Source organism: Chiloscyllium plagiosum, chromosome 11 (assembly GCF_004010195.1).
Source record: "Chiloscyllium plagiosum isolate BGI_BamShark_2017 chromosome 11, ASM401019v2, whole genome shotgun sequence".
NCBI lineage: Eukaryota > Metazoa > Chordata > Chondrichthyes > Orectolobiformes > Hemiscylliidae > Chiloscyllium > Chiloscyllium plagiosum.
In genome coordinates, this window is record NC_057720.1 from 29,066,196 (window position 1) to 29,084,902 (window position 18,707).

The 18,707-nt window shown below is 40.0% G+C and overlaps 1 protein-coding gene across 2 annotated transcripts in view; it reads left to right on the forward strand.

Moving 5' to 3' along the window:
- The window catches only part of rad54l (RAD54 like), a 47,909-nt gene that overhangs the window by 21,340 nt on the left and 7,862 nt on the right, over window positions 1–18,707 (forward strand). The window contains exons 13-16 of one of the 2 annotated variants that reach the window (XM_043698970.1): window positions 3,384–3,462; window positions 5,887–6,066; window positions 6,227–6,390; window positions 12,922–14,538. In XM_043698970.1, coding sequence (XP_043554905.1) covers window positions 3,384–3,462; window positions 5,887–6,066; window positions 6,227–6,390; window positions 12,922–13,123 — 625 coding nt within the window. In that variant the 3' untranslated portion in view covers window positions 13,124–14,538. Of the gene's footprint in view, window positions 1–3,383; window positions 3,463–5,886; window positions 6,067–6,226; window positions 6,391–12,921; window positions 14,539–18,707 lie in introns of those variants that run through there. The other variant, XM_043698969.1, reaches the window with a different exon arrangement.

The following is an 18,707-nucleotide window of genomic DNA, read 5'->3' on the forward strand; positions in this document are numbered from 1 at the left end:
ATGATGATTTCTGTGATTGCAAATGGTTCTTGAAACCACAAATTTCAGATTCAGAGGTGAGTTTGTTCAATTCTGCTTCCTCTCTCATACTACAAGATCATATCAAAAAATCACTTTGGTGTTTGTGATGTCAATCTTTGGACTTGTGAGTGCTGATCCCAAATTTGGCTGCCTGAATTCTAATCCTATTCACTTTACAAACTCCCTAACCTATGTTGCTGATTTTCACCCTTGTTTTCCAATCCATTCACAGCCCCTCTGCTGCCTCATTCTGTAACCTTCACAAGCCCTATAATTTTGGCAGCTGTGCATCTTATTGTCTAGACCTTAACCTCTGGAGTTTGTTCTCTCACTCTCTTGCTGTCACAGAACATTACAGCGCAGTACAGGCCCTTCGACCCTCGATGGTTTCACAGTTCAGTGTAACAATCTAAAACCCATCTAACCTACACTATTCCATTATCATTCATATATTCATCCAATTACCATTTAAATGCCCTTAATGTTGGTGAGTCCACTACTATTGCGGGTAGGGCATTCCATTCCCTTACTACTCTCTGAGTAAAGGTCCTCCCTCTGACAACTGTCCTATATGTATCACCTCTCAATTTAAAGCTATGTGCCCTTGTGCTAGCCATCTCTGTCCATCCTTTCTAATCCTCTGATCATCTGTATCCTCTAATAAGTCACTTCTTAACCTTCTCCTCTCTCAAGAGAACAGCCTCCAGTCCTCTGGTAAATCTCCTCTGCACCATTTCCAATGCTTCCACATCCTTCCTATAATGCGGCAACCAGAGCTGTATGCAATACTCCAAGTGCAACCGCACCGGAGTTTTATACAGCTGCAACATGACCTCATGACTCAGAAACTCAATCCCTCTACCGATAAAGGTTAACACACTGTATGCCTTCTTAACAACCCAATCAACACTGGGTGGTGACTATCAGGGATCTATGCACGTGGACACTGAGATCCCTCTGCTCATACTTACCATTAGCCTAGTACTCTGTATTCCTATTACTCCTTTTCCATATTAAACTCCATTTGCCACCTCTCAATCCTGCTCTGCAGCTTATCTATATCCCTTTGTAATCTGTGACATTCTTCTGTACTGTCCACAACTCCACTGACTTTCGTGTTATCCGCAAATTTACTAACCCATTCTTCTACGCTCTCATCTAGGTCACTTATAAAAATGACAAACAGCACTGGCCTCAAAACAGATCCTTGCGATACACCATTAGTAACTGAACTCCAGGATGAACTTTTCCCATCAGCCACCACCCTCTGTCATGTTATAGCTAGCCAACTTCTGATCCAAACTGCTAAATAACCCTCAATCCCATGCCTCTGTATTTTCTGCAATAGCCTACTGTGAAGAACCTTATAAAATGCTTTACTGTTGCTCTCCCTCTCTTGCTGTTTCTGTATCCAAAGGCACAATTATGTTACCAAATATGACATGCAACTATTTACATTCTAATACAAGCTACAAGGGATTCAATAAGCTTAAATACCACGGCAGGGGGTTTTGGTCTGAGAACTGAACGGACCCCCTATTACTTTGGCAGGAAGACCTTAGATGGTAATTTTCCATTGCACCAAGGCAACAGTTGGCCCTAGCTTTAGTGCAGCCCTCAACATGTAGTCCTAGACCTTAGAATGTGCCAGTCTGCAACACTTGGTCAAGGTTAACTCTTCGTATTGGAAAACCGATAGGTTCGGGCAGACCAAAGAATGTCTTCTGCCTGGCACAGTCAATGTCTGTCTCGGTGTGCGTCATGGAGCTTCTTGGGGCAAACCACAACAAAAACCACTGCATCCCTGTCCGGACCTTGCTTGCAAAGGCACATTCTAGAAGGAGATGCATGACAGTCTGTTTCCCCGCTGCCGTTTTGAGGGTAGTGTACGGTGGTGGAGAGAGTCTGGGCATACATGAAGGATTAGAGGGGTAGTGCACTTCTCACCATTTGCCAAGCTACATCTTGGTGCTTGTTGGAAAGTTCCGGTGATGAGGTGTTCTGCCAAATGATTCTGACCGTCTGCTTTTCCCACAGGGTCTCAAGGACGTTAGTGCTACTGCTGCCTGATAGATTGGAGTCAAAGACGTTTCCTTTGCTAACTTTCCCACGAGGGACAGTTGATGTAGAATGATTCAATTTCTTGGAGTGTTCTATGGCAACAAGACCAGGCCCACCCTATCCCTAATCCCAACCCTATCACATCAGGTCAGATAGAATCTCAGTACGTAGTGACAGTTAGTGTTTGTGTATTGAAGGTTTATGCACAGCTTGATGCAGCTGCACACAAAGGCAGCCATAAGAATGAAACTGTGCAAAGGACTACAAAATGCAAATTGTTTCCTCATTTATAGAAATGATAGGATTTGGATTTATAATTTTAAAATAAAATTCTGACAAAAATGGGAAAGTGAGAAGAAAAGGGGACAAGTAGGAGTTTTTAAATAAAACTGTTTCTTGTGGTAATTTAAAGATAATATTATTATGATGAAGATTCTGAGGGGTTTTGACAGGGTGGATTCAACTATTTCTCTAATCGACCTGTTCAGAGATGTTATTGCACCCTTCTAGAGCAGGTATGACTTGAGCCCAGGCCTCCTGGTTCAGAAGTAGAGACCCTACCACTGCACCACAAGAGGGCCAAAGGAGAATCGTTTTTCTTAGTGTTTTGAGTATTTGGAATTTCCTTCCTCAAAGGGCAGTGGAAGAAGAGTCCTTGAGTATCTTTAAGGCGGAGATAGACTCCTGATTGCCAAGACGGTGAAGGGTTATCATAGGTACCAGAAATGTGAAGTAACCTGATCGGCCATAACCTTATTGAATGGTTGAGCAGGCTCTGTGGCACCCAGAAGCCTACTCCTGCTCCTAAGTTGTGTGTTTGTACATATTGCTTTGTTACGTTAATAAGAGGATTTGATTCAGCATGGAGTATTTGAGCTAAAACCTTCATGGGAGATTGAGGGATATTAAAGTTGCCAACAGTCTGAGGATTACATTGAAACAATCTATTTTGAGTGGCAAGGCAATAAAAGCAAACAAGTAATAATGGAGATTGTGATGCAGAATCTAAAGTTGTGTGGGTAACATGATATATTGTTACTAGATTACAGCTTTAGTGACAGTGACATTATATATTATACAATGTGTGTTATAAAAAGAAAAATGAGACTGAGAGTATCCCTTTGGTTTATGTCTGTTTTAGGAAAGCTGTTTTTATTTGCTATTGTTTTACAGATCACATTACAGATGTGTGTTAATACTGTAACTGAATGAGCGGTTGAATGTTTGTTTGTTGTTTAGTATGTTTTTTTTGTTTCTTTCTGAGCCAAGTATAACTTTTCAATGTGTTTTCCTTCTGTCAGATACCTGTATGTTCGATTGGACGGTACCATGACAGTGAAAAAGAGGGCTAAAATTGTGGAACGTTTTAATAATCCCACAGTAAGTAATAGCACCGTCTTTTTGCAACATTTTATTGACCCTAGGTAATTGCTGATTCCTCTGCGTGGAGCTAATGCACCATACAACTTTAAATTGAAAGCAATGTGGTAGTAACAAATTATGGAGTTGCTTTATCTAGATACAGATGTTTTGTGAGAAGATTGTGAAGTATCTATCCATTGACACTTAGTAAGCCTCTGATAACAATACTTGATGCTAAATAAATATTAAGCTAACCTACATCCTGTTTCAGGCTGGTGTGGTATTAGAGATTCCGTATTTTCAAGAGATCAAGTTCCTTTATAAGGAAATGTTCTCATTAGTAAAATGGAGCTGTGGTTAAAAGTATTCATGTCATTAACATTAGTTCAAGGTCAGCCAATTCTTGTGACATCCTTACCACACTGCCAATGAGATGTTGGGTGCTAGCTAGTTTTCTTTGCAATGAAATTGGTGATTTTCCTTTATTACAAAAATTAAGTCGTGATATTTTGAATACGTTTTAGCAAGGATAAGCTTTTTTTAAAATGAGGCAACTATTGCAGACGTGATAGATTATCTAGTTAAATTTCCTAAATAATTTATCATAGGATTCTTAAATGCTACTGTGCTGAAACGTTTGGAGAGTCTGAATCAGTGCTCTTGTTTGAAATGTTGCTATTAATGTTATGGTATTCAATCTTCCTCATTATCTAGACTGACTCTTTTATATCTAATCCAACTGCCCGCAATTCTGTTCCCACACATCATTCCAAATTGCAGGAAAAGGAGTGAGGGGAACAAATATTACAGTAATAAATTAGAAATATTTATAGCTTTTTGTTTATATTTTCATGGGATCTGAACATCAGTTGGCAAAGCCAGCATTTATTTCCCATCTCTAATTGCCCTTGAGAATTTGCTGGTGAAGGCTTTCCTTGCACTGTTACAGTTCATGTGATGTATACCATCGATGTGGTATGATGCGACTGAGAAGTGTGCCAAGCTATTTCAGAGGACAGTTAAAAGTTACCCACACTTTAGTGGGTCTGGAGTCACATGCAGGCCAGACTGGGCAAGGATGAGAGTGTTCCTGCCCTGCCAGCCATTCATGAAGGAGATGAATTAATATGACAGTCCAGTGTTTTTATGATAATTATTAATGAGACTCTTATTTTATTTCAGGCTGATTTAGATAATCAAATTTAAGTTCCCCCAGCTGCCTTTGCGGAATTTGATTTCTTGTCTCCAAACAATTACTGCTGTAACTATGCTACCATTCCACTCATTGTAGAAATGGGACGAGAAATAAGACATGAAAATAAATACTAATAAAGGAAAAAAAAGTTGGAGAGGTGGAATCTCAGTGAAGGAAAAATTTAAATATCTTGCATTTATATAGCACTTTTTCACATCCTCATGACGTCTTAATTTTAAGCTGTGTCCTCTGGTTCGGCACTCACCCATCAGTGGAAATATGTTTCCTACTGCCAGAGTGTCCAATCCTTTCATAATCTTATACGTCTCAATCAGACCCCCTCTCAGTCTTCTAAACTCAAGGGTATACAAGCCCAGTCGCTTCAGTCTTTCAGTGTAAGGTAATCCTGCAATTCCAGGAATTGACCTTGTGAATCTATGCTGCACTCCCTCAATAGCCAGAATGTTTTTTCTCAAATTTGGAGACCAGAACTGCAGTACTCCAGGTGTGGTCTCACCAGGGCCCTGTACAGCTGCAGAAGCACCTCTTTGCTTCTATACTCAATTCCTCTTGTTATGAAGGCCAGCATGCTATCAGCCTTCTTCACTACCTGCTGGACCTGCATGCTTGCCTTCATTGACTGGTGTACAAGAACACCCAGATCTCTCTGTACTGCCCCTTTACATAAATTGATTCCATTGAGGTAGTAGTCTGCCTTCCTGTTCTTGCCACCAAAGTGGATAACCATACATTTATCCACATGAAACTGCATCTGCCATGCATCTGCCCACTCACTTAACTTGACAAGGTCACCCTGTAATCTCCTAACATCCTCATCACATTTCACCCTGCCACCCAGCTTTGTATCATCAGAAAATTTGCTAATGTTATTGCTGATACCATCTTGACAAATTAAGCTTAGTATTAAAATTAGTGATGTCTGCTCACATTATTTGCACATGCTGTTGTCTTCATTACCTTCTCTCAACTGGGTTTCTCCCTGTTGGGAGAGATCACTTGTGCTTTTTTGTGACTTTTGATCATTAGAACCTAATAATGTACAAATTACAGTCAAACCTTTTGACTGTTAACAATGGTTGCACAGAAGATTTTCTCATCTTTTCAAAATAACTCCAAGTAAAATGTGCACATATTCCAGCTGATAATACTTATATTATAAAATTGAATCATAAATTTTCATTTTTGGTATTAGCTTTACAGAGGTTTTGTTTAAAATTTTCTAATAGAATCCTGAGTTTATCTTCATGTTGAGTAGCAAAGCTGGTGGCTGTGGCTTGAATCTGATTGGTGCAAATCGGTTAGTCATGTTTGATCCAGACTGGAATCCAGCTAATGATGAACAAGCGATGGCTCGTATATGGCGAGATGGACAGAAGAAAATTTGCTACATCTACAGGCTTTTGTCGGTAAGATTCTGCACTTTAGGTATTGTTCACAAAATGATACATGATCCTAAAATGTTGCATTAGAGGTTGTGATATGATGAAGAATTATGTAAGTAGATTTGATCTATCAAACTGGACGAATTGTGATAACTTATCACAATAGTGTCTTGTGATATTTCAGACAGGGACAATTGAGGAGAAGATCTTCCAGCGGCAGACTCATAAAAAAGCTCTGAGTAGCTGTGTAGTGGATGAGGAGCAAGATGTGGAACGACACTTCTCCCTTGGAGAACTTAAGGAGCTCTTTACTCTAAATGAGACCACAGCCAGTGACACGCACGAAAGGTAACTATTAAACATGACATTGGCAGCAGCTATTTTCAAATCTAATTTCAAATGTAATGACTATAGGATTTGAAATGTGGTAGTGTATTGATTTGATATTGAATCTGCTGTCCTAATGTTTGAGGCCTATGAGGAGTAAGTATAGGTGACACAGATCTTCCTATAGAAAAGGTATGACCTATCCAAAAAGGTACTTAGTTAAATTAATTGCACCGAGATAACGGGAAAGATGAGCATAGAGGGGAAAATGTAAAGCACCTCAATGGAAATTTCACTATACTAATATTTCTGGATGTAAGTTTGCTTACTGAACCGGAAGGTTCATTTTTAGACATCTCATCATCATACTAGTAAAATCATTAGTGAGCCTCCAGGGAAGCATTGGTGTTTTGGCCCGCTTTCTATTTATGTGTTTAGGGTTCCAAGGGTTGGTGATGCCATTTCCTGTTCTTTTTCTCAGAGGTTGGTAAATGGGGTTCAAATCGATGTGTTTGTTGAGAGTTCCAGTTGGAATACCATGCTTCTAAGAATTCTCGTGTGTATCTCTGTTTGGCTTGTCCTAGGATGGATGTGTTGTCCCAGTCAAAGTGGTGTTCTTCCTCATCTGTATATAAAAATACTAGTGATATCTTTTTGTTCCTCGATGTTCATGTATCCTAGTGGCTAGTTTTCTGCTGTTTGTCCAATGTAGTATTTGTTACAGTTCTTGCACGGTATTTTGTAAATGACATTCGTTTTACTTGTTGGCTGTATACGGTCGTTTAAGTCCTTTAGCTGCTGCTTTAGTGTGTTGGTGGGTTTGTGGACTACCATGATGCCAAGAGGTCTGAGTAGTCTGGCAGTCATTTCTGAGATGTCTCTGTTATAGGGGAGAGTGGCTAGGGTTTCTGGACGTGTTTTGCCTGCTTGTTTAGGTTTGTTGCTGAGAAATCGACAGACTGTGTTCGTTGGGTCCCTGTTCTTTTTGAATACACTGGATAGGTGGTTTTCTGTTCTTGGTAGTTCCTCTATGCGTGGTTGCTCGTTGAAATAATGTTCTAATGCAGCTTCGTTTGTGGCTGTGGGGATGATCACTTCTGTAGTTCAGTATTTGGTCTGTATGTGTTGTTTTCCTGTCGACGCTGGTTTGAAGTTCCATTGGCTGTTCGCTCTACTGTGACATCTAGGAATGGCAGTTTGTTGTTGTTTTCCTCTTCCTTTGTGAATTTTATGCCAGTAAAGGTATTATTGATGGTCTTGAAGGTTTCCTCTAACTTGTTTTGTTTAGTGATGACAAAAGTGTCATCCATGTAGTTGGGGGAGCTACAAACCAGCGTCTACAGGAAAACAATACATACAGTCCAAATACTGAACTACAGAAGCAATCTCCAAATACCCACAAAGGAAGCTGCATTAGAACAATATTTCAACGAGCTACCGTACATTGCAGCACAGAGGAACTACGAAGAGCAGAAGAAAACCACCTATCCAGTGTATTCAAAAAGAACAGGGACCCAATGAACATAGTCCTTTGATTTCTCAGCAACAAACTCAAACAAGCAGACAAAACACGTCCAGAAACCCTAGCTACTCTCCCCTACATCAGCGACATCTCGGAAATGACTGCCCCTCTACTCAGACCTCTTGGCATTATGGTAGTCTACAAACCCACCAACACACTAAAACATCAGCTAATGAACTTGAAAGACCCTATACAGACAACTAGCAAAACTAATGTCATTTATAAAATACCTTGCAAGTACTGTAACAAACACTATATTGGACAAACAGACAGAAAACTAGCCACCAGGATACATGAACATCAACTAGCCACAAAAAGACATGACTCAGTATCACTAGTATCCTTACATACAGATGAGGAAGGACACCTCTTTGACTGGGACAAAGCATCCGTCCTAGGACAAGCCAAACGGACACGCACAAGAATTCCTAGAAGCACAGTATTCCAATCGGAACTCTATCAACACATACGTCAATTTGGATCCCATTTACCACTCTCTGAGAAAAAGAACAGGAAATGACATCACCAACCCAAGGAACCCGAAACATGTAAATAGAAAGCGGGCCATAACATCAGTGCTTCAATGGAGGTTCATTGGTGATGTTATCTAGAATGGTGACAATGTCTGAAAATGAACCTTGCAGCTCAGCAAGCAAACTTACATCCAGAGCTACAACCTGAGCTGCAAATCTTAGCCAAACTCACTAACTTGTATTTCTTTCCTTAGCACGTCTCTACCACGCCTTTTTTTATAACTCAAAGACAATTGTCAAGCATCCTAGTCTCTAGAGAGTTGTATTAGCATCCCAAAATGAACGTACTGTTTCCCCTTCCTTGACTATGAGAAATAACATATTATCAATCTTGAGATCCTCTGAGGTGTTCATTTGAGATCCGCAATCATAATCTGAATTTGCAACAGTGAGGTCATAGCATTTGGTAGAGTGATATTCGCCCCTTGTCAGATGTGGGAGTTTAAAGAGAGTTTGAGGGTTATTGCGGATTATATCTGCAATAAATGCTGTTGGTTGCGAATCTTATCAGATCGAATGGATCAGTTGGAGAGACAGTTAGAAGCAATGAGGAATTTGCAACAGCAACAGTATGTGATGGATGACAGTTATAGGAAGGGGGGAAAGTCTCAGATACAGTCACATAGACGGGTTAACCCCAGGAAAGGTAAAAGAGATAGGCAGCTAGTGCAGTAGCCTTCTGTAGCTATACCCATTTCAAACAAGTATGCTGTTTTGGAAAATGTAGGGGGTGATGGATTCTCAGGGCAACGTAGCACGAACAGCCATGTTTCTGGTATTGAGACTGGCTCAGATCCAATGAGGGGTACGTTGAGTTCCAAGAGGTGAATTGTGTTAGGGGATTCTGTAGTCCGAGGTATAGACACATTTCTGTGGCCAGCAGTGAAAAATCAGAATGGTGTGCTGATTCCCTGGTGCCAGGATCAAGGATGTGTCAGAGAGGGTGCAGAATGTTCTCACGGGGGAGAGGGGCCAGCAAGAGGTCATTGTCCACATTGGAATCAATGACAGAGGAAGGGAAAAGGTTGAGATTCTGAAGGAAGATTACAGAGAGTTATGCAGGAATTTAAAAAGGAGGTCCTCGAGAGTAGTAATGTCTAGATTACTCCCGGTGCTGCGAGCTAGTGAGGGCAGGAATAGGAGGATAGAGCAGATGAATGCATGGCTGAGGAGCTGGTGTATGGGAGAAGGATTCACATTTTTGGATCATTGGAATCTCTTTTGGGGTAGAAGTGACCTGTACAAGGACGGATTGCACCTTGATTGGAAGGGGACTAATATACTGGCAGGGAAATTTGCTCGAGCTGTTCGGGAAGATTTAAACTAGTATGGTGAGGGGTGGGACCCAGGGAGATAATGAGGAAAGAGATCAATCTGAAACTGGTACAGTTGAGAACAAAAGTGAGTCAAACAGTCAGGGCAGGCAGGGACAAGGTAGGACTAATAAATTAAACTGCATTTATTTCAATGCAAAGGGCCTACCGGGGAAGGCAGATGAACTCAGGGCATGGTAAGGAACATCGGACTGGGATATCATAGCAATTACAGAAATATGGCTCAAGGTTGGGTAGGACTGGCAGCTTAATGTTCCAGGATACAAATGCTACAGGAAGGATAGAAAGGGAGGCAAGAGAGGAGGGGGAGCGGCGTTTTTGATAAGGGATAGCATTATAGCCATGCTGAGGGAGGATATTCCTGGAAATACATCCAGGGAAGGTATTTGGGTGGAACTGAGAAATAAGAATTATAGACCCCCCCAATAGTCAGAGGGAAATTGAGAAACAAACTTGTAAGGAGATCTCAGTTATCGTAACGATAATAGGGTGGTTATGGTAGGGGTTTTTAACTTTCCAAACACCGACTGGGACTGCCATAGTGTTAAAGGTTTAGATGGAGAGGAATTTATTAAGCGCGTACAAGACAATTTTCTGATTCAGTATGTGGATGTACCTACTAGAGAAGATGCAAAACTTGACCTACTCTTGGGAAATAAGGCAGGGCAGGTGACTGAGGTGTCAGTGGGGGAGCACTTTGGGGCCAGCAACCATAATTCTATTAGATTTAAATTGGTGATGGAAAAGGATAGACCAGATCAAAAGTTGAAGTTCTAAATTTGAGGAAGGCCAATTTTGATGGTATTAGGCAAGAACTTTCGAAAGCTAATTGGGGACAGATGTTCGCAGGTAAAGGGACGGCTGGAAAATGGGAAGCCTTCAGAAATGAGTTAACGAGAATCCAGAAAAAGTATATTCCTGTTAGGGTGAAAGGAAAGACTGGTAGACATAGGGAATGCTGGATGACTAAAGAAATTGAAGGTTTGGTTAGGAAAAAGAAGGAAGCATATGTAAGGTATAGACAGGATGGATCGAGTGAATCCTTAGAGTATAAAGAAAGTAGGAGTATACTTAAGAGGGAAATCAAGAGGGCAAAAAGGGGACATGAGATAGCTTTGGCAAATAGAATTAAGGAGAATCCAAAGGATTTTTAGAAATATATTAAGGACAAAAGGGTAACTAAGGAGAGAATACGGCCACTCAAAGATCAGCAAGGCGGCCTGTGTGTGGAGCCGCTGGAGTTGGGGCAGATACCTAAACGAGCATTTTGCACCAGTATTTACTGTGGAAAAGGATATGGGAGATATAGAAAATAATGACATAGATGTGACACCTTGCAAAATGCCCATAAAGAGGAGTAAGTGCTGGATGTCTTGAAAGACATAAAGGTGTATAAATCCCCAGGATCTGATCAGATGTACTCTAGAACTCTGTGGGAAGCTAGAGAAGTGATTGCTAGGCCTCTTGCTGAGATATTTGTATCATCGATAGTCACAGGTGAGGTTGGGGAAGACCTGGAGGTTGGCAAATGTGGTGCCCCTGTTTAAGAAGGGCAGTAAGGAGAAGCCAGGGAACTATAGACCAGTGAGCCTGATGTTAGTGTGGGCAAGTTGTTGGAGGGAATCCTGAGGGACAGGATATACATGTATTTGGAAAGGCAAGGACTGATTAGTAGTAGTCACCATGGCTTTGTGAGTGGGAAATCATGCCTTACAAACATGACTGAGTTTTTTGAAGAAGTAACAGAGGATTGATGAGGGCAGAACAGTAGTTGTGATCTATATGGACTTCAGTATTTGTTCGACAAGGTTCCCCATGGGAGACTGATTAGCAAGGTTAGATCTCACGGAATAAAGGGAGAACTAGCCATTTGGATGCAGAACTGGCTCAAAGGTAGAAGACAGAGGGTGATGGTGGAGGGTTGTTTTTCAGACTGGAAGCCTGTGACCAGTGGAGTGCCACAGGGATCGGTGCTGGGTCCACTACCTTTTGTCATTTACATAAATGATTTGGATGCGTGCATAAGGGGTACAGTTAGTAAGTTTGCAGATGACACCAAAATTGGCGATGTAGTGGACAGGGAAGAAGGTCACCTCAGATTACAACAGGATCTTTATCAGATGGGCCAATGGGCCGAGAAGTGGCAGATGGAGTTTAATTCAAATAAATGCGAGGTGCTGCATTTTGGGAAAGCAAATCTTAGCAGGACTTATACCCTTAATGGTAAGGTCCTAGGGAGTGTTGCTGAACAAAGAGACCTTGGAGTGCAGGTTCATAGGTCCTTCAAATTGGAGTCACAGGTAGATAGGATAGTGAAGAAGGTGTTTGGTATGCTTTCTTTTATTGGTCAGAATATTCAGTACAGGAGTTGGGAGGTCATGTTGCGGCTGTACAGGACATTGGTTAGGCCACTGTTGGAATATTGCGTGCAATTCTGATGTCCTTCCTATCAGAAAGATGTTGTGAAACTTGAAAGGGTTCAGAAAAGATTGACAAGGATGTTGCCGGGGTTGAAGGATTTGAGCTACAGGGAGAGGCTGAACAGGCTAGGGTTGTTTTCCCTGGAGCATCAGAGGCTGAGGAGTGACCTTATACAGGTTTACAAAATTATGAGGGGCATGGATAGGATAAATAGACAAAGTCTTTTCCCTGGGGTGGGGGAGTCCAGAACGAGAGGGCATAGGTTTAGGGTGTGAGGGGAAAGATATAAAAAGGACCTAAGAGGCAACTTTTTAACGCAGAGGATAGTATGTGTATGGAATGAGCTGCCAGAGGAAGTGGTGGAGGCTTGTACAATTGCAACATTGAAAAGGCATTTGGATGGGTATATGAATAGGAAGGGTTTGGAGGGATATGAGCTGGATCCTTGCAGGTGGGACTAGATTGAGTTGGGATATCTGGTTGGCATGGACAGGTTGGACCGAAGAGTCTGTACATCTCTATGACTCTATGACATTAGCCTAAGACATTAAAATTAAATGGAGAATTCAGGACAGCTGACAAAGGATGAACTGTGCCTTGTCAGTCATTCTCCAATTCAGGGTAATGTTCTATTATTATCTTAATTTATAAACTGCAATAGCTTTGTAAATGCTTGCATATTTGATAGTTCTCTATCAGAAGCTCACCATAATGTGACTAACAGCCTGCATCTGTTCTAAAGGTTAAAATGTCGCCGTTGTGTAAATGGACACCAGGTGCGTCGTCCTCCTGAGGGCTCAGACTGTACATCCGATCTTTCTCAGTGGAATCACTGTGCAGATAAACGTGGACTACGAGACATGGTCCTACAGTCTGCTTGGGATGCTGCCATTTCCTTTGTGTTTCATCATCACTCGCATGAGCAACAGCATGGAGTTATATAAGATGGACAATTTCAGGTACAAATTGTCATGAAAAATGACTTCTTGTTAACCAATGGCATGTGAAATTAATTTCATGTCAGCCCAGTCTGCTTGAATACAGATTTGACTGTGCTGTGCTTTCAGTGGAGCCCATGGAATTTGAATGAGCATCAGCAGGTTCCTTGGTCTAACTTCACTTCAACCTATAATTGTAAATTGAAGCGCCACTGCCTTGTGTATGTGGTTAAACTATTCACTCTTGGAAATGCTCTTGGACATTGTTTATTTTCATTTGAAATACTACTGAGACTTCTCCCCTCTAATAGAACATGAAGGACTGGACATCATATTACACAGAGGAGATATACAATCTATTGTGAATAGAGAAGTGTTTTCCTGAACTGTTTTTGTAAATATTGTTTAAGGCATTGTTACGTTTTGATCTACAGAGGAAATCAGTGGCACTAAAGTGTGGATATAGTATTTTCAGTTTCCCTTTGAGAAAATTGATTTGACAATTAAGTCAGTTTGAGTATCTAATACAATCTTTCTTGACTGTCACCTTTGCCCTTACAAAGTCAGTTTACATTATTTCCAGTGTGTTACTGAGAAACATTGGTCTCTGGAAAATGTACATTATCATTGTATTAAATATTTTCTTCATTTTGTTTTAATGAAATTGTAGTTTTTTATTATTTTTGTTTGACTTAAAGCACTATGGAGTGAACTTTCCCATTCTTTGGAGACAGGCAGAGAGACAGGAGTAGTGGCAATGTCTGGCTAAGTCTTCAGGTGATCAGTTTTCTGTCTTTCTGCACCTCATATGCTTCCTTAACCACCTACTTTATCTACCTGTCCTAGTCCCTCCAAGGATCTATGGACATGCACACCAAGGTCCCTTTGACATACTGGAAAAACAATGTGAACTCTGTTGCCTTGTTAGTCCTCCCAAAATACATCACCTCACACATTGTTAAATTCTTTATGCCACTGCTCAGAACAATATACACAGGCTGTAGTGTAAGGATCTCCTTGCTATTTACACCAGAAATGTCTCATCTGTGAACATACCGATCATATCCTCCACATTCATGTCTTTTCTTGTCATAATAAGCATCCTCCCTGGTTAACTATAGAACAGAGCACTGCAAATTCTCCTTCACCCTATTTTAGTTGCTGAGACTGCAAGATCTGTATTACTACCAATGAAATCAGACGTCCAAAGCACAAGGCAGAAAGTTTCCTTAATTCAAAAGAAAGGTAGATTTGTACAAAGGTATAAATTCTTGAGCATCTGAAAAACTGATTGTCAAAAGAGTATTAAAGTCCATACACTAAGGCCCCATTCATCTCTCCTATGAGAATTATTACAGGGTAAATGATATTAAGATGATCAGTACAAACAACATAACCAACAGCTAAAAAATGCCCTACAACTTCTGCATTGCAGATTACCTCTCTTGGGGAAATATTGCAAATGGCCAATACGTGGAGGCCAGTTGTAAAATTTAGTTCAGAAAATTAGGGACCATTTGTGCCAAACACACACGTTCAAAGTATCCAAAGTTGATGCAGCTGCAGAAACTCCCTCAAGCACAAAAAATTAGTGTGAACTGCCAGTTCCATGGACCTCCTTGCAGTCTCCTCAGTCATGAGGACCCACAAAAAACGATCAAAGATTTTTCTCTCATTATTAATGATCCAGCCTTTTGTATAGAGGGCACAACTTTGAAATTTGAAGATGATATAAAACTTGGTATTATGAACTATGAGGAGAATGGTGATAAACTTCAGGAAGACATGGACAGGATGTTGGAATAGGTAGACATAGTGTAAATGTATGTTGGTGACGAGTTGTGTGAAGTGAGAGAGTTTGGTAGGAAGAATGAAGAAAAGCAATGTAATATAAAGGATACAATTCCAAAGTGGGCATTGGAACAGCGATCTATGAATATATTCTTTAGAACAAAGTGGAAAAACCCTAACTAAAGAATGAACCGCCCTTAATGGGACACTGTAGCAAAAAAAAACACTACAAAGAAAATATATCAAACTGAAATAATTTTGCTGGGGCTAGATCTGTGAGTGTATGTACACAAGTTATTGATGGTGCCAGGGCAGTTTGAGAATTTGGTTAAACAGACGGAAATGATCCTGAGCTTAATAAATGAAGGCACAGAGGATAAAAGTGAATTATGAACCACCTTTATAAAACATAGGTTCAGCTTAAATCTAAGCAACATATTTAAGAAAGGACATAAAGATTTTAGGAAGGATACAAAAAAGATTTACAAGAATGGCTCCAGGGCTAAGAAAGTTCAGTTACAATGATAGGCTGGAGAAGCTGAAGTTGTTTTCCCGAGGGAACAGAAAACAGATTTGATAGAGGTATTCTTGAGGGTCTGGATAGAGAGAAACTAATCCCATTGGTAGAAGAACCAAAAGCCTGAGAGGACAAATTTGAAGTGATTGGGGGAATAAAGGCACAAAGGAAAATCTTCATTGCGTTGTGAATGTTTTGGAATCTGGAACAAGGGTCAAGGAGGCAGATTTAATCGTGACTTTCAAAGGGAATTGGATAAACACCTGAGAGAGAAAAAAATAAATTGCAGAGTAACTTCAAAAGATTTGAGCAAGTGGGATTAAATTGCTCTTTCAGAGAGCTAACATGGACTCAATGAGCTGAATTGTCTTGTCTTGGGCTATGACCATTCTATGGTTCTTTATTTGCAAGTGAAAGAACAAAACAAATAATTCCTATGTCTCCAAGTTAGATTTGAACTAGTTACTGCTGCTGTGAGGAACGTAGAAACAGGAGGAGGCCACTTTGGAATCACAGAAGATTTGGCCAATCACGTCTGTATTAATCAAAAAACAACCATCCAACAGAATCAGATTTAAAATCATATCAAAATACTTCTTAAAATTGAAATATTCTGTCTCTGCTACTTTTCAGGCAATGATCTCCAATCCCCGTCGCCCTCTGTGTTTAAATATTTCCCCAAGTAATGCCTCTAAACCTTTGACTGCTTACCTTGAATCTATGCCTCCTGGTCATGTGCCCCTTAGCCAAGTGAAACAAAGCCTTCCTCCAACTCTATCTAGACTATTTTTTAAAATTAATTGGGTCTTGATTCAGCTTCTGTTGAAACAAAAGAAATTAACCTTTCCATAATGTCCTCAAAGCAAGATTTTGGTGTCCAAGTAGCAACCTCCTGGATGTCCCCCACATCCCTTCTAGTACAATTGCATCTCTTCATCCTTCAAACCTGTTCCACCATTCAATGAGATAATAACTGATTTGAAACCAACTCCATATATCTGCCTTGTCATGAAGGTGTAGAAGTGTACTGTACCTTTAAGAGAGTGAAGGACTTGGCAAGCATACGGAGTGCTAGAGAATTTACAAATGTAACATTTGGTTCAGAACAGATAGCACTGGCTGAGTTGCCATGAGACAAAAATAAATTTGAATTCGGCCAATCAGTTGAATTGTACCCCGAAAATATGAAATTCCAATCAAGTTTGAATTTAGTATATTGACAATCTTAAAAGCCAATGACACAATCCAATGCTTTGGGGATATGAGACCGGGAAAAATTGAACATTTGGGAGGAGAACTGCCGAGTCAATGACATCTACAAACTGACCAGAGAATATCTCTCTTAAAGTTATCTTTATCAATCAGTAACCTGTGTAGCAGAATCCCCGAGAAGAAAAGAGAGCAATACAGAGAAGAACCGAAAGCTGCCTGGTTTTGAGATAAGTTTCGTTTTGTAAATCTTAATTGGGGTTTTATTGGATTAGTATTGTAGGGGGGGGGGGGGGGGGAGTAAAAGATAGGTTAGAGGAAGGAGTTGTAAATAGTTGTTAGTTAATTATTCTCTGTTACACTTTAAGAAATAAATTTTTTTTTTTCCTTCTTGGCTACTCAAATTTTCACAGATTATTGCATGGGATAAATCTTTTCTGTGTTTCTGGGTTAAATTAAGCAGGAGGATTTACCTCGTGTCATAACAGTTAACTGTTAAATATGTTAAACAGGTAAATCCTCCTGCATAATTTAACCCAGCAACACAGAAAAGATTTATCTCGTGTAGTAATCTGTGAAAATTTGAGTGGCCAACAACTATTTAAAGTAAAAAAAATTATTTCTTAAAGTGTAACAGAGAATAATTAACTAACAACTATTTACAACTCCTTCTTCTAACCTATCTTTTACCTTCCCCCTCTACAATACTAGTCCAATAAAATCCCTGATTAAGATTTACAAAACAAAACTTCTTATCTCAAAACCAGACAGCTTTCAGTTCTTCTCTGTATTGCTGTCTTCTTGGGGATTTTGCTTCACAGGTTACTGATCGATAAAGGTATCTTTAAGAGAGCTATTCTCTGGGCAGTTTGCAGAAGTCATTGGGTTGGCAGTTCTCCTCCCAACTGTTCAATTTTCCACAGTCTTATACCCCAAAGCATTGATTGGAATTTAGTATTTTTGGGGTATAGTTTAAACTGATTGACCAAATTCAAATTTGTTTTTGTCTCAAAGTATCTCAGCCAGTGCTATCTGTTCTGAACCAAATGTTAATTGTAAATTCTCCAGCATTTGGTGTGCTTGCCAAGTCCTTCACTCTCAAAGGTACAGTACACTTTTACACTTTCATAACAACCTTTACCCTCAAACTCTGAAACTTAGGTGAACAAAAGTATACTAATCACTGATTTAAAATTAATAATTGGTCTAAAATCAACAGCTGTTCATTGAAGATTTCCTAATTCCCACTACCCTTTGTGTGGAGGAGTTTCATAATTTCATTGCTGGAAGGTGTGGCTCCAATTATTGCACTATGCCATCTAGTCCTAGACTCCTCCAAACAGTAGAGATTTCTCACATACCTGCTCCCTTGCAATATTGCAACCTTTCATCTGATAATCACTTTCTAAATTCCAGGGATTATAACTATATGCAATCTCTCCATCTGAAATCTTGGAGTTTATGCTTCAGTCTGGTAAATATTGTGCTCTCCTCAAGGCCAACATATCCTAAAATGCCAGAATTGCTGACAGTACTCCAAACCTGTGGTGTACTAGGTTTGCAGAGAGTTGCATAGCTACTGATCCTTTATATTCTTACCTTCTTGCATCATGCTTTGTTTGTATCTTTATAAAGTATTTTGCCAATTTTCCTATCCCTGAAATTGAATTACCAGAGTTTTACCAATATACATAATATTTACACTTCTTACCATGTGTCACTGAGAAATATGATGAGACCTATCACATACTCTTAAGTGTTCATAAATACAGTGAACAGTGTGGCCCCAAGACAAATCCTTGTGAGATACCAATTAACATATCCTGAAAATTAGCACCACTGTATCCTGCCAATTTCTCAATTTACCTTCAATTCCATGAACTTCAACTTTAGCCAAGTCTTTCATAAGGGACTTTATCAAATACCTTCTGGACATCAATTAAATAAATTTGATTGCCTGTCCCTTCCAATTCAGTTATTTTCCAGACACTGCAGGCATGATGTATTCTCTCCAAACCCATACTATCATCAGCCTGAAATGTTTACTGTTCCTCTCACTAAAACTTTGGCTGA